Source organism: Leuresthes tenuis, unplaced genomic scaffold, assembly GCF_036924035.1.
Source record: "Leuresthes tenuis unplaced genomic scaffold, fLeuTen1.0.hap1 SCAF_18, whole genome shotgun sequence".
Lineage (NCBI taxonomy): Eukaryota > Metazoa > Chordata > Actinopteri > Atheriniformes > Atherinopsidae > Leuresthes > Leuresthes tenuis.
The window spans coordinates 15251582-15273029 of NW_027325372.1; the positions used below are offsets into that span (position 1 = coordinate 15251582).

The 21448-nt window shown below is 44.3% G+C and overlaps 1 protein-coding gene across 5 annotated transcripts; it reads left to right on the forward strand.

Moving 5' to 3' along the window:
• Positions 1 to 20500, forward strand: hycc1 (hyccin PI4KA lipid kinase complex subunit 1). Of its 5 annotated transcripts, XM_072369929.1 has the most exons (12): positions 1 to 192; positions 7951 to 8032; positions 8545 to 8646; positions 9862 to 10041; positions 10705 to 10785; positions 10864 to 10979; positions 11524 to 11619; positions 12274 to 12390; positions 13216 to 13303; positions 15496 to 15658; positions 16549 to 16892; positions 18249 to 18435. In XM_072369929.1, the coding sequence occupies exons 2-11, from the start codon at positions 7982 to 7984 to the stop codon at positions 16845 to 16847; spliced, it is 1293 nt and encodes a 430-aa protein (XP_072226030.1). In that variant the 5' UTR covers positions 1 to 192; positions 7951 to 7981; the 3' UTR covers positions 16848 to 16892; positions 18249 to 18435. The 5 variants fall into 5 exon arrangements, with proteins under 5 accessions (XP_072226030.1, XP_072226026.1, XP_072226029.1 ...); XM_072369925.1 differs by lacking the exon at positions 16549 to 16892 and having other exon boundaries at positions 2 to 192; positions 18249 to 20500; XM_072369928.1 differs by lacking the exons at positions 1 to 192; positions 16549 to 16892 and adding an exon at positions 277 to 497 and having other exon boundaries at positions 18249 to 20500.
• The last annotated feature ends 948 nt before the right edge of the window (positions 20501 to 21448 follow it).

Below are 21448 nucleotides of genomic sequence, written 5' to 3' on the forward strand. Positions count from 1 at the left end.
TCATGTCACTCAGCGGAGACCTAGTCCCCATCGTTTGGTGGTAGTCTGAGCGGAGAAAGTAATGAAGATGGAAGGGGCTGATGGTATTGAATTATTGAGGATATTTATGGAGTAGCCAAGTGATAGCTGTTTAACCGTTACGTCGGAACGATAGAGGACAGTGATACCGGGAAATTGACAGATAGCATGCCAGTAAGTAAACATTACCTTCCTCAGTTCACTTGGCGTCTCGCCTTAGCCGACCTAGCTAACTAGCTAATCTGGATGCGATCGTGGTGACAGCTCGAAGTCATTCGGCAAGCCGTGGCAGAGAGCGCGTGACGGCGGAGGATTGATTTACACCGTGGCTGATACCGGCTAAGAAAGACGCTGAATTGAATGACCGGGAGTGCTAACCTTTTTCCCACTGAGTCATCAGCGCGTTGAAGAAGAATTTGTTTAAACACAAGCTGCGTTTTAGTTACCAGTGGCAAACCAGCTGGTTAGCACTGAGACAGGTATAGTTTCTTGGAACATCATCTATAAAAAAGGCTGTTCAACATGTTTTGGTAACGTTCTGTTTTGTTTTGTTTTGTTTTAAAATGTCACCCCTTTTGCAACTGTAGTAAAAAAAAAGTTACATCCGTCTGAAGAGACAGACTTTGTACCTGGCTGCACTGTAACAGCTGTGTGTGTGTACTTGAGATTCCTCAGGTGATTCCTCTGTCTATTTTTTTTTTATAGAGGAAGTGAAACTACCACAGTCTGGTATATTGCTTGCGCATTTTAAGGATTTTCATTTCTCAACGCGGCTACCACAAGGTGCAACTTTTTTCCTTTACCACTCAGGCAGTTCAGGGGTTTCCTGTATGTGGTGAGCCGCTGTAAAGATTTACCCTCCAGCTCTTGGTCTTAAAGCTTCAAGAGACTTTGAAAACGGCTCGTTGTTACTCTCTGAGTCGTTCCCAGAAAGGCTTCAAGTTGCGCTTAAGAAAAGGTCGCATTCGAAGCCCATTTCACAGGTTTCCCTTTACTGTGTATCTGTGTCTTTGGCTTTTCCCTTAGTCATAGATGGGTTTGTTGAGGGGGCACTAGTGAAGGAGTGTCATTAGGGTGTGTGTGCATAGATGGAACGAAAGTAAGCACAGGCTTGTTCACGTCCGCATCGTTTGCTGCTTGTGCCTTAGCCCTCTTAATGTTTTTTGACAAGGAAGCACACAAGGTCATGGAGCAGGAAGATCAGACAGGCTGTGCCCTCATCTGGCTTCACAAACTTGACCTATGTTGGTGCGTTCATGGCAAACCGAGCTGCCCCTTCCTATTGCCCCCGCACCAAATTCTGCATACACAAGCAGATATTGATTTTCCTCAGTGATAGAGTGTTTGGTATTAATAGTTATTCCTGAACGCTGGGTAATCCTAGCACCAGTTTACAGATTGAAAAGCGAGCACGTCATCTGCATTAAAAGTGCCGTTTGTGGCCCAATATTATTTTGTTTCTGTGTGTAACAAACAAGCCAAGACAAATGGAGGGGGGGGAATGTTGAAATGGTTACTCATGGCTTCCTCGGGCACGGTTGCTGCAGGATGATGGGGAACTGAAAGGACGAAGATGCATCATTGGCTTAGAGGCAAGAGAGAAGAGAGCGTGGGCTGCTATAAGAGGATTCCTCCCTGTCAGATCGCTCTATCTGTCTCCCTCAGTGCCAGAAACCACGCACACAAATACATGCACGAGCCACAGACTCTATCGTGTCTATTTAGCTGCTGGCAGTTCTTTTATGTAAATGTATATGTGTGCCCAAAAGAGAAATAAAACCGTACATAACCCCACTCCATTCCCCCGAGCTACAAGAAACTTGCTATTGTTGGAAATCCTTGGGGGAGAGCAGGACGGGAGGCGGTGATGCAACAGGGTTAACCTCAGACCAAGGTAGTCCAAATAAAGAAGATGGCAACGGACAGCGTGGAAGGGAGAAAAAAGAAAAAAAAGATATATAGTTGGCGAGTGATGTCATAACAAAATGCTCAAGTTATTTGAAGGGGTGTAAACGGCTCTTAGGAGGGCGGGGGTGGTGAGCAGGTGGGGTCAGGGCATGTTAAAGACTGCTTTTTCTCACCATAGTCCTGGGACTCAGCTTACACCTTCACCTGGACACTACAGGCCTCCTCCGTATACTAGCTCATCAGCTTTCTTCCCTTTAGGTTAAATCACACTTGCAGTAACCAGTTGAACCTGTTAACAGTTTTTAGCTGACCTGTTTTGGAGTCTTTGGGTGGAGGCACATGGTTTTACAGTGATTAGTGCGATGTGTTTTGTTTTTGAAAGAGCTGAAGTCAGCTGTGTAAACTGGTTTACGGTCAGCTGGTTTAGGTTTATTGAGCTTATCAGGTTTGTTTTGCTCCCGTTTCACCGTAACATTAATTCGGAAAGGTTTAGGGTGGTGTGATTATCTCACACTAACCAATAGCTTGGTGCAGCTGCACCGTGTACCGCAGGAAAAGCAGCTGGGGCGGCTCGGTCGCTCACTTCGCCGCTGCCTCTGTTTCTTTCTTCCTTTAGTTTAAGCCTACATTATTGGTCCACTCACTTCCTCAGATAAAGAGGGTTTCTAAATATGTGTGTAATAGGAAGTGAGGTAATCAACGGGCAGGGGATGTGAATGTGGATGTCCCCCTAATTCACACTCTCTTGCGTCAGTCCTCTCACTGGCAGCTTTCAGAGACGGGTATGTTCTCACTTCTCTTGTGAGTGCAGGGGCAAAAGCTGTGTTTGATGTGTTTTTTTTTTTTGTAATCTTCCATGTGAGGGCTTTGGTGGGGTAATGTTCAGGTGCCTTTCTGTCTGTCTGGACGTGCAAGCACACAACAAGGACTACAGGAGGAATGTAAATTCCAAGAAGACTTGTTTGTGTTGGAAGGAGGAGTCAAGAATAAGCTCATTTAGACGCGCAGCCCAGTGCATGTGGTTGTGTGTCAGAGTTTAAGACGGTGGCGTCGGTGTAGATTCAGCGAGTCAACTTCAGCTAGCTCACAGGAACAGGTTTTGTCAAACTAGGAATTGAAAACACTCTCTTGCACGCACTCACTGGTACAATATATGACGCGTTCTGTCACTCCATAGCAAGACGCTGGTTACAGCTGAGCTTTGCATGGGTGAAAAACTCAGCGAGCCACGTTTAGGCTGCTTAACGTGTCGGTTATTCCTTGAGCTCGTGTGGGTCTTAAGAATGTGCATCTTTCCTGATCTCATGTGTTCCTCAGAGGCTGGGAGGTTGCCAGCTGGCCAGCAAAGATCGAAACCAAATGAACTCTCCTCTTTTATTTACCTTACCGTCTCATTACTATTGAGTTATCCATCCCTTGGGTTGTTAAACACTGGCTGGTCTCCTCTTGAGGTTGAAATACCTGTGGAATCCAGCTTAGCCACGACATCTACGTGTATGAAAAGACTTTTTCAGTTCTGCTCACGTAGTTCATAAGATAATGATTCTGCTGTATGTTTCATCATATAGATTAGCTTATGTTGGTGGTCTGTTTCACTTTGTTTTCAAATAGATATATTTAGTCCGTTGAAAAAGAAATGAAAACAAAAAGGTTTCGGAGGAGTAGAAGTGATCCAAGAGTATTCATGTTTGATTCCATATACAGTATACACATATTTCCCATCCATCTCTCTCTGTTCACCTTGCCTTTTAGATCTGCTTTCTTCATCGCACTGTGCTGTCTGTCTGCACGTCTTTTTCACCTGTCAGACTTCTACTTATTCATCACTTGAATTAGTTCTCGCCTCTGCTTGTCAAGCCAGCTCAGCCACTTGTCCTCGACGCATGTTTGCTCATGTGTGTGGGCTGGTCAGTGATGTCGAGCAGCACAGAAGAAACTCACCAGCTGCTGCACAATTGTGCTCTCTCTCCTTTGGCTTCTGTCACAATCTGAAAGCCCATAATAACAGAGATGGATAACTAATTAGACAGACCAATACGGAAGACAAACATGTGCCCGATTACTCTCTTCGTTGTTCCCCCAAAGCGATTAGTTTTCCTTTTTCCTCCCGCAGTGCGTCAGTAAAGCCCTGAAGTCAGTGTTATGCGCTGTGCCGCTGTCGCGTGTGGTTTAACACGTTTTCCAAATGAGTTGTCGCTATGTCAGTGTGGGAGTGGTCCCAGTGATGGATTCTTGTTGTGTCACTGGTGCTCCACTAGCAGCTTGTTTAAACTGTATGATGTCAGTTGTGTTTTTGGGAAAACCAAGAATTAAAAGCAACAGCTGTAATGCGTGTTCCTGAGCTCTTTTTCTTCACCTCGTCGGCGAACATCACGTGGTGAAGGACAGCAGGTAGGAGAAACTCATACGGACTTTTCAGAAGATGACGCTTACAGTAAGAATCCGACCACACCTACACTCTGCTTTGTTGTGGATCTGCGTCACTAAAGTTCAATAAGTTTTCAACAAGTGCTGTAATGACTTAATCAAATGAAATGCAGTTGTATCACATTGGGACACGGAGGTGTATATATTACATGTATAATAAGATATATATTTTATTATCAAGGTTCATAATCAAGAAAGTTCAGAAAAAGGCGTAAAAGTGAACCCTTTTTTAGTGATAGGTCACTCACACTTACCCTCCTGTACTAATATTTAACCACAAAAATCCTCTTTAGTATGACCGGTTAAAGATTATTGACCATGCAGCTGCTTGGTTTTGAGTGACAGAGCTGTTTCCTTTTTCCTTTTCTAAAAAGATAATCAAGGAATCACTATGGCTGAATCCCATCAAATATAGAGAATTTGAACAGATCGCATCACGGCTGCCACTTCTGGCCTTTTCACATTTAACCGTTAGGTGCCTTCTTTGGCTTCTGCCACTCGAATGCCTCTGGGCCAGCAAGTAAAGGAGGTGAACCAGTTGATGTGTTTAAGGGCAAGCCAGCGACGCGGAACTTCAGCAACGCTGTTGTCACTCCGCAGTGTGTAACGCACGCATTTTGAAATGCCAAAGAGGAAGCGCAGCGGCTTAACATTGATACCTTATTTGTGCCAGTGGGGCGTAATCAATATTTGAAATCGACTTTAAATGCTTTCAGGTCATTTAATTCGGTGGGGAAGGTTCCTAACCAAAAAAGATGAGTACAGTGTGTTGTTTGGTTGCCTCCTTTGTACATCGCAAATGTTTTCCCGCACAAAAAAAAAAGTTTCTCTTTTTGAATCCTTTTTTTTTTTTTTTCACATACTTGTTCGATGTATCCATCCCTTGTTGATGCATCTCTCTGAATCCGCTTCAGATCACCTTCTTCCTGCAGCTTTGTAGATAAGCGTATATCTCGCGTAGGGAGGCGGCACGGTGGGCAGCTGCTGTTGGTTTTTGAGATGTCTTTTTCTGGATGCACTTGATTCAGATTACATGCCCCAGACACCACCGAGGACAACGTTGAGAGGTTACATGTCACTCTGTAGGAGGAGAATCCTTCCTCTTACAAGGCTGACTCACCCACACTCTAATCACGGCCTTTATTTTGTCAGCCCAGTTAGCCTTTATTAAAGGCATATGTAGGCTTTCGATAGCAGCGTTCTCTTTGTTGTCTTCATCAGTGTGAAAGAACAGAATAACAGCCTGCCACAAAGTACTAATTTCTCTAAATGGAGGCTATTCTGCTTTATAATCCTACCCTGTTTCGTGAGTCACTGGCTCCCCTCCCCCCTGTCATTCCTTTCATTGGTACGGTCCATAAATAGACACCTTGCTGCCATGGAGGGAACGCGCAGCAGAGTGATACAGAATGAAGCATGTGGACGCATGAAAAGATATATCTGGAAGCAGGGAGCATGCAGACAGAGAGACATGATGTGCAGGGGGATGAGGAAAAGAAAGGACAAAATAAATCCTTAGCAGTTTTCAACATTTATTGAACAGATGCGCGTTTGCACTGTGATCTAATGCATCTATATTCTGATGGGTTTCTTTGGGTTCACTTCCAGGGTTTTAAATGTTTTTCTTTGCAGCCAGCCTTGTTCGTAAGTTTAAAGGTTAATCATCTTTAAGAGAAAGAGTGTGTGTGTGTGTGTGTCTCTGTCAGATGTCAGACTCATTGAAAGGGAAGGAGTCTTAAAAAGATGGAAATGCGCCATCTTTAGTTCAAATCTGAGCACACGTTTCTGCATGAGTGTGCACATAGAAGGACATTTTCCTCCTTGTCTCCATTTCTCTCTGTATCAGCAGACATAACCAAACATGGACACTGTCTCTGCATTCAACAGCTAATTCAGCCTGTACTCCCACTGACACGACGCAGACGCAGCACACCCCCTGAGTGAAAACTTGGGTGGCATGTCCATGCCTACCATAAAGTGCAGATCTCAGGTCAGCCATTATTGTATTTTGGCAGTGTAAAGGTGGTGACTGTGAGGGGAAGAATATGCGGTTAGGAGTGATCTACGAAACAAGATAAAGCTGGACACATTTTGCATATGAGAAGCTGGGGGAACCTGTTTATGCATTTGGAAATACTGGCCCTGTGAGTGGCTCTGAGGATGATGCGAGGCTGTCCTGATCAGTCTACTATTTTCAGCCCAGTCTGAAATACATCAACTGCTGGATGGATTTGATGTGACATTTGTAGTCCTGAGGATGAATCCCAATAACTTTGGTGATTCCTTGACATTTTCCTCCTGCATAAGGTTGTCTTTTTCTGACATGTCTCATAACTAACGGATAGATTGTCATGGCATTTGGCACAGATGTGCCCAGCTCAGAATGACCCTCAATTACTTGGGCGATTCCTAAATTCCTCTAGTACTCTGGTGCGTGACCTGTACGACTAATGAAATGTATCACCCTCAGCTGTATGTGATGTTTAGTGCTATTTGGCAATTGCTGCCATCAATCTGTCAAACAAAAATGATAAAATAAGAGGTGTTGGCATTTAGCTCAAAGCACTACAGTGTCCCACAGAGCAGCTAGCGTGATTGTAAGCTATTGTGTTGTTGCCCTGTGAAGACATGAGCAGTAATGTCATTTGGAAAATAGCTATTCTGCTTGTTGATTAACTGACAAATCATTATCTGTAGGGTCAACTGACAAATCATTATCTGTAGGGTCAACTAGTTCATTATAAATGCCACCGGTTAACCCAAAGACTGTAGACAGAGATGCTGCTCTCTTAGCCCTATACCGTCAGAAGTGTATAGTCATTTTTTCCTCTTTCTCTTCCATTTCCTCCCTCCTGCTGATGACAGATGTGTCTGACAGAAACCATGGGGCTTTATTCCAAAATGGTGAGAATCAAAATATGTAGAAGCAGGCATATTGTTTCAGGGGTAAGCATGGGAGGAAAGGGCACCAGGAGCATATCACTTTAGAATAAGCTAGATGCATAAAAGTGCTTTGAGTGGGAAAGGCAGAGGGTAATGTGCGGACTGCGCAAGTGCTTTGACGAATTGCACGAGATGGAGAAAAATGACGACCGGGGACGGGAGCAGAGATGTATGGAGCAGAGTTTGTTTCACCATGAAGATGTAAACTGAAGTAAGGATGTGCCGAACTGTGCAGCCTGCTTTCCGTTTACTTTTTTTTTCTCGTCAGTGTGAAGGCAGCCAGGTTATTTGTGTGGGAGATTTATTTATTTATTTATTTTTTTTTTAGCTTTGCAAGCCAAAGTTGGGAAGCGGCTTGCTGCAGAGGTGTGTGTCTGGAGAGGAATGAGAGGCAAGCGAGGGGGATGATAGACTTGTGATTCTTTACAGCTTTGAAGCCGGGATCGTGTACATTTTACTGTTCGCCGCAACCATGGCAATGCACGTTGTTTTTAATAGAACGCTTTTTTTAAAATCCCAAATAATAGAATGCAAGAGGAAGTTTCCTTCAAGCCCTGATTGCTTATGTGTCTGTGTGTATATGTGTGCTAATGCATGCATATTAGTGCGTGACAACTAGAGCATGTATTTATGTAACGTTTCCTTCTCTCTCAGGTAGAGGTGACTCCACTGCAGATGAGGGAATATGTTGGCTATGGACCAAGGAGTGGTGGAGGACTGGCTGTCAGAATTTAAGGTACTCCTTTATTCCGTGGGAATCCGTGTGCCCTCAACCCATGATCTGTGTGCAGTACAGTCTCTATTTCTCCTTCTTATTGGCAGAATTAATTTCACTGGCATAAACAAACGCTCTCTCTGAAGTGCTTTGTTCGCACAAAATCGCAGGCTCCCACTCAAACATGAGCACCCACCGGTACGTGACTGGTACCGAAGCTGAGGCTTAGTGAGGAATAATAATATAGGAAGAGATGAGATTTTTACTGTGTAAAGGTACAATGGATCAGTCTGTTGTTCCCCCTCTTAGTGACGCTGACCTCCAAACGCAGCCAGTTCAATTTTACTGACGGCTTACATTACACAAACTTTCTTTCTCAGCAAGTTTTAAATGCCACAGACCGACCGTTTTCTTGCAGCAATTTCCTTCCATCTATTAATGTAACTTTGAGACTTTCTGTCTTGATTCATTTGTGTATCCTGGACATGGTTAAGTCTACGATGTAGTAAACTTCAACTGTTTGTGTATTTCAGACCCTCCCTGACAGTGCCATCTCCACCTATGCTGCCTCACTAAAAGACAAAGGTTCCCTGGTTCCCGCACTCTACAAGGTCATTCGAGAGAACTACAGTGACGTATGTACACATTTAAATCCCTTTATTCGTTTAACCTGTTGGGCAACCTCAGGTGAAATGAGTTGAAAAAGCCAAATTTGGAGCTTCTCTTGATTCGTTTGCGAGGTAACACGAATAATTTTCTCACATTGTCCCAATCCCTCAAAGTTGCTTAAAAGCTCAAACAGTCATTTGTGTCTGTGGGGTTGTGCTTTCACTGTAGTTTGGGAGTGTTAGCTGGAGAATTCAGTCCTATCACAGCCTGGTACAGTACCTCACCACGTTCTGGTCCAAATTTGATAACGGTACCTCAAAAATGAATATATTATTCAAGGTTTCTCTCAGAGTATGTCCAGACAGAGAGCTTTGGTAAACATAGTTGCCCTCCTGGGATGAAATTGCATTATTTATCAAGTAAATAATAATCTTATTGCCCAGTGATGCACAAACAGCTGGCAGCAGGGATTTTTTCCTTGAGGCTGAAATGACAAACCGCTGCTTTAGGATTGGTCTGTCAGAGATGTTTCAGGTATAACGAGGTCCTCTTCTGCAGGGGACGGCCTTTACTTTCAACACACACTCATTGCTTATTGCGGCCTTCAGAGAAGGTCATAGTTCCTATTTCCTCAAGCGATACTCCCAACAAAAGGATGCAGGCTCAGTTCAGACGGTGAACACGTAAAGGAGAGGCACTCCTCCTGACTCATTGAATTTACTGACACTGCGATGTTTTGGCTTGAATCCTCTGTATTTTGTCTGTTGTAGTAAGATTGTTTTTGGAGAGGGATAATATTTATCACTGGGTGGAAGTTTTTCCTCGATGGAATTTTGTACTTTTCCTGATTACTAACCACTTGTATCTTTAAAAAAAAAAAAATGCAATTAGAAAATGAAATGGACTTTCCAGAGGTATGTTTAAGGTATGCTGCACATGACAGATGGGTTAAACTTTAGATTCTAATCGCCTATCTTAACAAACTCGGACCAAAACTTTTGAGAATAGAGGTGTAGATGCCTTACTTTTTTTTATATATGTTGTAATTCTTACACTTTACGTTGTGACTATTTTATTTTGACCAACTTCCAAGTACGCCGCATCGCCTGAATAGTGTCTGAATTTAATCTGACATCACTGGTGAACCATAGATGCAAAATTGTGGCCTCACCGTGCATTTGCCTTTTTTTTTTATTTTATTTAAATTTTATTTTAATTTTTGCATGTCCGTCTCTTCCCAGCTGTTGGAGCCAGTGTGTCACCAGCTGTTTGAGTTTTACCGGAGCGGCGTGCCGCAGCTGCAGCGTTTCACGCTACAGTTCCTGCCCGAGCTGCTGTGGAGCCTCTTGTCAGCCAGCGCCGCCCGAGACCCCCACACGTCCGGCTGCATCGAGGCACTGCTGCTGGGCATTTACAACCTGGTAGGGGAGAGGATGGAGGCAGCCATCACAGTCTGTCCGTTTTCAGATGATTGTTTATTTGTTTATTACATATTTCTTTCTGCTGTTTCTGCCTTGTAAGCTATGTTTTTGAGAGAGATAGGAAGTAAAGGTTATAAATGGGGGAACTGAAACACAATGACTTTGCACCTTGCTGTGCCCATAATCTTCTCACAGAGATATGGCAGCACTAATAATTATTAAAGTGTGTCGAGTTGCGTTTTCATCCACTTTTGGCTCTAAATGCTCATCAGCTATCAGCAAAGTGCACTGTTTCCCAGCTTCCTCTCCAAATACCCGGATAGTTCAGCTGTCACTCAGCGCACTGGTTGGCCCCTAATAATCTGTTTGGCATTAACATGCACACAGGGGACACCGAGAGCCTGGGGTTTTCGTGCACGTGTGTTCACACAATATACACGCAAATAAGTAGACACGCACCAACAGACAGAGTGGGGAAATGACGCCTCGAGGTCTTCGCACAAAACACCCACACGAAGCGGGTGAATGTGCTCGGAGAGATCAGCGCACGCGCCTGAGAGGTTTAGGGCAGAGAAAAAGAGAGAGAAAGAGAGAGAAAGGCGCTCGTTTTTCCTCTCCTGCAGCAGCATTTTCTCACTTTTCCTGTCTTTCTCCTTTTTACAGGAAATAGTTGATAAGGATGGACAAAGTAAAGTGTTATGTTTCACAGTTCCTTCCCTCTCCAAACCCTCAGTGTACCACGAGGTGAGCGCGTCCACACACAAATACTTAGCTTGATTTTGCTGACATTCAGTCAATTAAACTTCATCCTGCCCTTTGTAGCCCTCGGCCATTGGCTCCATGGCTCTTACGGAAGGAGCTTTAGCTAATCACGGCTTGAGCAGGGTGGTGTACAGCGGGCCACACCTCCAGAGGGAAACCTTTACGGCACAGAACAGGTAAGGGTTTGTTTGTTTATTTATTCATTTCTCATTTCTGGTTGCATGTCCGTGTTTATGGCCTGTTTATTATTTTCTGATTTGTTCTTTTAAGTGGTAGCAAACATCAGCCACAATAGAAAAGCACATTAAGGACGGTGAGAGCGGCCTGACAGAAGCACTTGTGTTGTTATTCCTAGTATTTATAAGTCCACTGTGAAGACAGATGGTCGAAAATAGATGAACGAAGACATGAATGTTGATGGTGTGTGTTCAACTGCTGCCACAGCCAATTAGTTGATGCACGATTCACCGCCCATGGCAGTTGTCTTCAGCTTGCATGTATTTGAAGTTGTTACTTTGCTGTTAGGCTTTTCTTAAATTACTGTAACTTTGGAGGTCATGATGGACTGAGTGAAATCTTCTCGGCTTCTCTTAGGTCTCATTTCATACACCGATTGAGACGGACTGGATCAGTCTGTAACCTCTTTGTGATTTAGGCGTGTCATTTTCTACCGTAGTTGGACATAAAGTGCCATTTGAACGATTTGTTTGTGCCACTTAGGTTCGAGGTGCTGACCTTCCTGCTGCTGTGCTACAATGCTGCTCTCAGCTACGTGACGTCCACCTCCCTGCAGTCCCTCTGCCAGCTTAGCTCCAGGTAAAGGAGACAAACAAACACACACACACATGCACGATTCATGTGCTTCCTTTGTTGTCATACTTAATGTGTTTATGGAGGCTTCTGCCACACATACTCATACGTGCTGGTTTGCAGGTTCCTGCTTATCTGATCCTTTTATAGACTGCACTGCCAGTGAGAGCCAGGTTACTGCTATTTGGCATAGAGCTACAATGTGCATCTCAGTGATTTTGGTAATCTGTCAACTGCAGCTGAGCACTGGTCTGAACGCAGTGCTAAAGAGAAGTCACAGTTTGCAATGTGACAGCATCTTATATATATTTATATTTATATACAAATTTTAATACTATAAATGTGCAGGTTTTATCAGGTTTTACTTCATTCCTGCAGCTTATACTGCAACTATTTGAAAAGAATTTACTATTTATGGTTTAAATTTAAGCATATGGTACTTAAGACTCTTATCAGATCATTATTATGTAGCGTGCATTATATGTGGTGTGTGTGCTTGAATGTTTCTATTCAGCCGCTATTTAGTTTCATATCAGCTCACCACAAGGACGTAACCTGCCATATTCAGGCTGTCACCGTGCAGCCTGTGTTGACCTGCTTCCCTTTTTGCATTGAAGCAAGCTTCTCTTTTGCGTTTTTAATGTTGCTTCTCCTCTTCAGGGTGTGCATATGCGGTTACCCACGGCAACAGATGCGGCGCTACAAGGGCATTAGCACACGACTGACTGTCACGTCAGAATTTTTGGTTCAGCTCATCACGGGGATCCACTACGCACTGTGAGTGTTTGCAGATGACCACACGCAACCAGAAAACAGCTTTTCAGTCGAGTTTCTCTCGTGGAACCGATGAGCCAGAATATTATAGTTCTGAGTTGTCAGGGCACGGATCCCATCGGACCCCATTAGAGGGGTTTGGAGGTCAGATGAACACCTCAGACTTGTTCATCCTAAGCTGTTGGGCCCATTGCTGTGTCGCTACTGTAGGACGGGTGTAAATGGCCTGAAAACTATGTTTAGGTGTTACTCACTGAACCCGGTCAGCTGTGGCTGATTGGTGTATCTGCCACACCTGCACCTGATACTTAGTTGCACTGTTCTTTTTCTTTTTAAGTATCACTAGAAAAGATGTGACATCTTTATCTACAAAGTGACTGTATTTGGCCTCAACAAATGAAGCGCTTTCTTTAAAGAATGCTTCAGTTTGTGCAGGGCCTTGATGCCACATGTCTGTGTATTTGTAAAGGAATGAATCTGCAGTCGCTTTAGTTCAATGGGAACCTCTGTGAAACCTGTTGTTAACTGAAGTCTCCCCTTTTTCTTTTTTTTTTTTCCCAGACCAGAATTTGCCTCAAGTGTGTGGGAATTTTTTTGGGGGGGAGACCGTACTGTGTGCCAAGACTTTTCAAAAAGCTAACTCTTTTAAAGGAATGCATTCCTTTGCATTGAACACTAGCTGTGTCGTCACAATGTTACAGTTGCCAAGGAAAACCGCGGAAACGAGGTGTGACTGCCTCAAGTCTGATCTGATCATCGGCTCTTAATCTGCTGTTTGTGTACTTGTGTGTGTGTGTGTGTGTGACTGTGTCCCTAACTGTGTTTAAGGTGTAATGGTGAAGTTGAACTGGGATCCAAAGCACTGGATGACGTTCTGTATCGAGCCCAGCTGGAGTTATTCCCCGAAGCTCTGTTGGTGGGTGCAATAATTCATCTGCTGCTATTACATTTCCCTTTTAATGAGTGTGAGAGACAGACCGCATGTGATTGAGACGCACATGTTGACCTTTGGTCTTGATTTATGCACAGCACAGTACGCTGTATTGTGTTGCTCTCTGTGTGCCAGCGACTGCGAGCAGAGTGTAATCCCTCTAGATTATTTACATGCTTTCCCCTCTGCTCGCCTAAGCTGTAATCCTTGAGGCACAGGGAGTAGAGGATTGAACGTAGATCACAGTGTTACTACACAAGTCAAGGTGTGCTCCTCCAGCACAGTCAAAAACACACAACCTATACATTCACATTGGTGGGAATGCCGTTGACATTTATGTAAATTAAATTTCTAGAGTAAAGGGAAAAGTTTCGTCACATACCACGAATGCGTGCGTCATATTTTGGAAGAATAACCTTTTCTTTTTTTTTGTCTTTCTGTGTTACGTTCGTGCATTCGTTGTGAGTCTGCTTGTGCAAGTGGAATACACCAGGTGGCTTATAGCTTAGCATAACTTGATGACGTTTCCTTCATGAGACCAGTGTGCTGCAACATTATGCACAAAAGGCATGTTGTGTTGCGATCATAATGCCCTCAGCCCCGTCATACGCACTCGAGTGTTACATGATCATTTGTGCAAGTGCCACACGAGTTTCCAGCATGAGCAGACTTTATGATGCGAAGAGTTGTAAAACACAAAGGCCTCTTGGTCCTCTTTGATTTTTAACCTCGCATAGATGTGTTGATTAGATGCTGTTGGTTCAGTCGCATCAATAGAACTCGTGTGTGATGGTTCCGACATCTGTTCTTTGAATCTTATCGGTGGGATTTCTGTGTGTTCGTCCTGTGCCATTAGATGATGTAGCTATTAACGTAGCTGCGCTCAATCTATAGATCTGAATGATTCTATTCGTATGTTTGTGAAAGTTGTGGGATTTCACCTGGGTCTTACAGCTGCAAGTCTAAGGAAGTTAGGACACTGTAAAGTGTGACTATAAGCGGAACGCAGTGAGTCTCAAACCGAGAAGTTTTCAAGTTTGTGAATTACAATATCAAACGTTGGAAATCGGACGTTTTACTACTTCACGTGAAACTCAAATCAAGGTTTGCGACTGGCCCGTGTTTACTTGTGTGAAGCGTTCTCTCTTTTCGGTCTTTAAACATCTTGAAACTGAGGAGACCCGTTGCTTGACCTCTGGCAGAGGAATGCAGGCCAGTTGTTTACCAAAATAAGATTCTAGCCTCTCAAGAGTTTTGGGTTTCAGGATGCGCCAGATATTTGCAGTTTGTCTGGGCCCCTCTTCTATGAAGCCCTGCTGTTATAACGGATGCAGTCTGCAGTTAAGCGTTGTCTTGATGCAACATGCGAGGTCTTTCTTGAAAAAGACGTGATCTGGATGGGCGGATATGTCGCTCTAAAACCTTTATGTACCTTTCAGCACTGATGGTGCCTTTCCAGATATGCAAGTCATTGGTTTCCTAGGCACTGATGCACTCTCGTACAGAACAGATGGTCCCTCTCCTCTTTGGCCCAGAGACGTGATTTCCAAAAAGGAATTGCACATTTTTTGACCACAGAACAGTTTTCCGCATCACTTCAGCTTATTATTAACGAGCCCTATAGCCTTATAGCCCAGAGAAGACGGTGGCCATTCTAGCATATGTTCACACGGCCTCTTCTTTGCATGACAGAGCTTTAAGCTGCTTTTACAGATGACAAAGTGAACTGTGTTCACTGACAATGATTTCTGGAAGTGTTGCTGAGCCCATGCAGTGATTTGATTATTTATTTATTTACAAAATCACGCCTGGTATTTAATACAGAGCTGCCTGAGGATCACGGTAACCGGTATTGATATTCAGCCGTGTCCCTTGTCCACAGAGAAGTTCACATTCTCTTAATGTTTTGACAAAATTGCAGAATACTACTGTACTGTACACCTGAAGAATAAACTGGCTGCATGCATTTTGTTACAAAGCAGATGGATACAGTTTTGCTGTAAGACCCAGAAGTGTCAGGGATTGTCGGTTTTTAAGAAAGAAAAAGTGTAAAACAACACAGAGCAAAGAATACCAAAAACCTCCAATTAATTAGTAAAGATCCTGGGACCAGGCAGCCACTCCTGCATCCTCTGAAATAGTAATGTGTGTGGATGTGTACTTCCTCTACTGGTCAGGTGGGAAACGCCATCAAGTCATCCCTGCACGGAGCGGCGCTGAAGAGCAACAACAAAGAGGGCGCACGGAGTATCCAGGTGGAGATCACGCCCACCTCCTCCAGGATCTCCCGCAATGCCGTCACCTCCCTCTCTATAAGGGGCCACCGCTGGAAGAGACACGGTGAGACGCACACACAGGAATAAAGGCAACAACCGCGGGAGCTCGACTCGCTGAAACCAGAGAGGAGATCTCATGTCCTTTTTTATGTTTTCTTTAAAGAAAACAACAACTTTTTGATTAAAAAAAATTCCACATCAAAGGAGAGAGCAAGAGAATTAGAGCTTCTCATTGTTCATTTGTTCATTTCATAGACGGTCACCGTGTTCATCTTTCATTCCCACAACTTGTAGATTTACTTTTCTGGCATGTGCTGTTTGCCTCCATTATTGCCTACTTTTAATTGATTTATTTTTCCACATACGAATCTACTCGTTCACAATCACAAATCTGACTTGTGCGGATCTTTCCAAGCAGCTGGCAGCATCGTGGCTTAAAGCCTTCTGTTTGCCAGACACGTCCGCATAATGAGTTCATCCTTGAATCTTTTATGCTCTCCTTAGACCCAATAACTTTTGTAGTTTAGAAGTAAGAGAAAGCATCCTTCTCCTCCCGCAGTCGGGTAAATTACAGCCTTCGGCTGGTTTAATGATTGGGTTTCCTCTTGAGCAAACACCCGTGGCTCCTGCGAACAGGTTGCTTTTGTCATGAGCGGAATGAAGAAATCGCTGTTAAGTATTCATTCATTTGTAGGGGTCGAGTCTCCATATATCCCCGTCGCATGTATTTGTGTTATGTTTTGATCTCTATCATTTTTTTCTTTAGATTTTTCTGCCATTGCACTTATTACCATGGTCTGTCTTGTGTTTCTGTGGTCGTGTGTGTCTGTGCACATGACTGTCTTTTTGTTTGTTTTTTTTTTCCACGTACGTGTGCATGAAATGTCTGTCCATCTGTCCGTGTGCGTGTCTGTGTATTGTTCCACACCCCCCCTCCATGCTCCACCTCACCAGAGTCCCAGGAGGTGAGTGTAGACGGTGACGCTGCACTGGGGGGAGTGGCCATCCCTGAGATCAGTGTGACTGGTGTAGGTGGCGAGCGAATGGCCAACGGAGACTCCCTGCGGCCGCGCCCCGACGGCCGCGCCCAGCTTGACGGCGATGCTTTGGGTGCCTCCTGCGAGGTCAGCCTGGACCACCGAGGTCATGACTCCGGCACGCGGAGTCAGGAGGTCAGAAGGCAGAAGTCTGTGAGGCGAATGGTGGAGAATGAGGGTTCTGGGTCGGCCTCCACAGGGAGGAGCCAGTACTAAAGTCCTGCCCCTCCTTCCCCCTGCCCCACTCCTGGGGTAACCTAGGTAACCATATGTGGTGGCGTGGTCTGAAAAGCTGCATGATGACTTCCCCTTTTACCTTTCACGCTGGGCTCCAGCACCCTCTCTTCGCCTAATTGCACTTATTCCTCTCATCTGTCCGTCCACGGCCATTCATTCATTTACTCTCTCCTTTGTGGCTACAGCTTCCTCATTATAATCGCTTTCAGAAATTGCTTAAGGTCAAATGAATTATTAAAGATCTCGCTGAATAACCGATCAATAACCTCATTAAAAATGAATATGTAGTTTGTGGATGAATTACACAGTGAAAATCATTTGAAATGTTTCAGTAAAATGAATCTGACTTCAGAAGAAGGGGAATAAAGTCGATAACGGACAAATAATCTTAGTAAATGTCACACACAATCTCTTGCTAACTGTGTCTTTAAGGTTAATGTCACCCAACAGCGTCGAGTCGCCGATAAAGGTCCTGATGACCTGCAATCATGAAGCCTAATCTCTGTTAGCAGTTCTAGAAGACTCGACTCTGACAGGCATCAGTACACAGACGCGTGGAAGACCTCAACACGTAACTCCTGGGTTACACCTGGAAACGGATTACTTTCTGCTGACTGGTAGCTAGGAGCTGAGGAAAGATATGCAGGTCTTGAATTAAAATTTTTGCCCAGAGGTCGATGACTCTTGACCTGTTCCGAGCAGGCTAAATCTGGTCTTAAACAACTTTAACAGGACCTTCCTATCTGTCTGTTTATCAGCCTTGGACTGCTGTTATGTTACCGTGATAGCAGCAGATCACATGTGTATTTGTGAGTATGCAGGTTGTTGGCCTCTCACATGGGTGTGGATGCAAGCCGCATACTGCAGGCCGGAAACGGGCCTCCAGGATGTGTCTTTAGAGTTAATGAAGTGAAACAAGCAGCTCGTGCTCAAATTTATGCCATGTTTGCTTTCCTCTACTTTCCCTTTTGTGGTCTTTCCGAGGCTTATGTTCTGAGATGCTGTTCCCGCTTTCCTTTGGGGCGAAACGTGCTCTCCTCTGCTTCCAAATTACTAGCTGTTATCTCACAGCGCTGCTTGTTATCCTAATGTGTGCTGATCTGGAACTTGCAGTGACTCGTCAGGTGGCGAGATGTCCCTGTTAGGCAACTGACAGTGTGAAGGCGCCACCTGCTGGATAGTGTAAGGCCTCCTTTGTCATCCAGCTGCAAATTCTTCTATAATCTTCTATGTAGCGTCTTCTTTTTTGAACTGTCTAATCGTAATAAAAGCTTGACCGGATTCAGTGGGCTGGATGCCAGATGAGGCTCTTACACTTGTACTCTGCCACTGTTTTTCACACGAGTGCCTGTTTACCCCCCCCCTCTGTCTGCCTCACAGATGCAGTGGATCTGGGTTCCCCGGATGAGCTGATGGACATCTCGGAGGTGGATGAAGGGGTGTGGCCTGGTGGGGTGGCACCTGATATGACCCCACCCACCATCACGATCAGCAACAGCATCACAACGTTGAACCTGGGGGCCAAGGCCATGAAGAAGTGTCGGCTTGGCGGGCGCAACAGCAAGGACAAAGACGCGGGCCCTCTGACAACAGGCCGGGCCGCGAGTGAGAGCACGGAGCTGTCCATCAAGCGACTAACGCTCACTTCCAGCCAATCCGTGCCCAAAGCGGGGGCTCTCACCAGCCTGACGCGCACCGCCAGCGCCGTCTTCTCTCGCTCCTTTGAGCAGGTGGCCAGTGGAAACGCCCTTCCTACCAGCAACCACACAGCCTCTGAGGCAGGCCGCTACTCCTGCAGCCTGCAGGAGGAGGGGATGGGGTACTTGAGTCCCGCGCCAAACCACGCCCAGCGTTCCCCCAGCATTAGCGTGCATCTCGGCTCTGACCTTTGAACCCTTTACAACTCCTGACTGTATGGACCCTCATCTCTGATCCTGTGATCCCGTGACCCTGTACCTGTGATCTGGAACTCCAAGCCATGCCAACCGCAGTGGACCACAAACGTGTGAAGAGACGCTCCCTCTGGTTTCCCCCGTCACTCCATTTTTATTCTTTTTTTTTTTTTTTTTCTTCGATGTCTTTGATTCTTTGTGCTGTAAACTGCCCTGCTTCATTCACTCCTCTCCCCTACCTGTGGAGTCTCCTCTCAGCCTGAGGGAGGCAGGGCGTCAGGGACACCACTTCCAGCTTTGGTGATTTTTAAAAAAAAGATTTTTTTTTTTTTTTTGAAGTCGCGGCAGGACAGAACTGTGCGGAGCAGCCTGTCATAAATGAATGCACTTAAAAATGATCACTAAAAACTGTGTGGGAAGAGCGTCTGGAAATAATTTAACCGGCATTTGTTGCCCGTATGGGTTTCTTTTTTTTTCCACACATCCATCCTGAGATCGCCCTGGCGTCAAGGGGCGGGTCTACTGTATGTGTGAACAATGCTGGTGTGCGTGCATGTGTGTGTGAGTGTGTGTGTTTACTGTTTGCGTGTATGTGCAACAGTTTTTAGAACCAGGCTGCTGATTGATACAGTGGACAAGTCGATTCTCTTAGTGGAAACAAGTGTTTCCTTTCCTTTTTTAAAAAAAACGATACTAAGTCCCTTCCCATAGCAATACAAATCTAAATTCATCAGTATTTTTTTCTGGGCTGATTTACCCAAAAAGCCACACTTGACAGAAATTCTAAACGTGCTTCTTAAAAGAAAAGTCCTCATTCTTCCTTGAAAACCATTGAATAATCAAACCAGTGTGAAAAGAATCGGGTCATCATGTTTACAATCGCAGTGTTCTCACTATGATGAGAAGCAATACTCTCCTTCGCCCTCGTTCGCCGAGCACCTTCCTTTGCCGTGTACTTGATGGCAAAAACGGAAAAAACCCAGCTTCTTACAAAAGGACAAAGATGATTTGCATTACATTTTGGGGGTGGTGGTTGTGTATTAATACTGAATTTTGCACATGGAAGAACAAATGAGTCGTTTTCATCTGATTTTTCTCTTATAACTGCAGGGGTTTGCCTCTCAAATTGTCGTATTTTTCTTAACTATGCTTTGTTGCTCCTTCTCGGTTGATGTCGCCACCTAAACAACAAAGTCTAAAAGCGCACGCACCCACAGTTTACCGGCGTAACGAGTTGAAACCTCTCGAGTGTTTTTTCGGTTGAGTGATCGCTCAGCCCACACTGTAATTGAATCTCGTCTTGTTTTAGCAGTGGGAGCACATCTGGGGGGGTGTCCGCCTTCCACATTCCAGGTGTTTTTATAGTGATCAACTGATGTGTTTCCTCCCCCCCCCCCTGTCTTGTTATATATTGCATCCTCGTCATGTTGCAAGGCACGATGATACCAAAAAATGAAACTCAAACCATCTGCTACAGTCGATGTCCAGAATCAAGCACTCATTGCTGCTCCACTCTTCAAGCAAAATTTGTACCCCGTTTGTCTTTGTTCTGTAGCTGTTGAGTGTCTGTAGCTCGGTGGGACAATACCAATCATGTTTCTTTGTATGTGGGTTTACAGTGAATGGGTAAGCTATTGTTGTACATCATACTGTTCTACTAAAGTTGGTTATATTGGCCTTTCTATGTCTGAGAATAACTCACTGCTACAAGTTCTGGGAATAAAGTGTTTCTATATTTCACTTGTGTGCTTGGTTATATTTCTTTTGTTTTTTTTATAATGGCTGATTGATCAAACATCACCTTAAACCATATTGGAATATTTTTACTGTTGTGTAGAGTACACGGCCTGAATGAATAAAGTGACATGTATGGAAATGGTTTGGATCACATTCTCTGAGAGTTTACATTCGGTGACAGTAAGGGCTCCAGTTTTTATATTGAGGGTACCTGGCTTGACTTTAGATTTCTGATATTGATAAACGAGCCCCCTCTTAAAAATGGACTATCCATTAAGGCTTTTTTTTTTTTTTTTTTTTGCCCATTCTCATGAGTTGAACATGTTTTTGGAACACAGTGGTACTTTCCTCAGGCTTGAAAGGTTGACCTTATATTAAAGAATCTAGATGGCTTACCTGCTGTTATGGTTTCTATGGTTGATATATATTTAATCTTAATGTGTACACTTTCCTTCATTTGAGCTATGTTAAATGCAAGAAATGTGAGGAAAGGTGTGACATAAGAGGGCCCCCAGCAGCCTCGGCCTATAGCAGCTTAACTATGGGATGTTTCAGGATCACCTCAGCCATCCCTAACTATAAGCTTTATCAAAAAGGAAAGTTTTGAGCTTAATCTTAAAGGTAGAGAGGGTGTCTGCTTCTTGGACATTTACTGGCAGCTTGTTCCACAAGAAAGGGGTCTGATAACTGAAGGCTCTGCCTCCCATTCTACTTTTAGACACTCGAACCACAAGTAAACCTGAAGTTTGGGAGTGAAGTGCTCTGTTGGGAAAATATCTTACAATGAGATCTTTAAGATATGATGGAGCTTGGTCATTAAGAGCTTTATATGTGAGGAGAAGAATCTTAAATTATATTCTGAATTTAACAGGGAGCCAATTAAGTGAAGCTAAATTATTAAAACATCCGATGGAAGTTACGGTAACGAAGCTACAGTTATACAAGTCACCA

What these genes read in the sequence shown, in the direction of transcription:
- hycc1 (XM_072369925.1), top strand. Translation starts at nt 7,982, where the DNA reads ATGTTGGCTATGGACCAAGGAGTGGTGGAGGACTGGCTGTCAGAATTT. An exon ending in ACTGGCTGTCAGAATTTAAG is followed by an intron (nt 8,033 to 8,544) that starts GTACTCCTTTAT and finishes TGTGTATTTCAG; the next exon opens with ACCCTCCCTGACAGTGCCAT. An exon ending in ACGGGGATCCACTACGCACT is followed by an intron (nt 12,391 to 13,215) that starts GTGAGTGTTTGC and finishes ACTGTGTTTAAG; the next exon opens with GTGTAATGGTGAAGTTGAAC.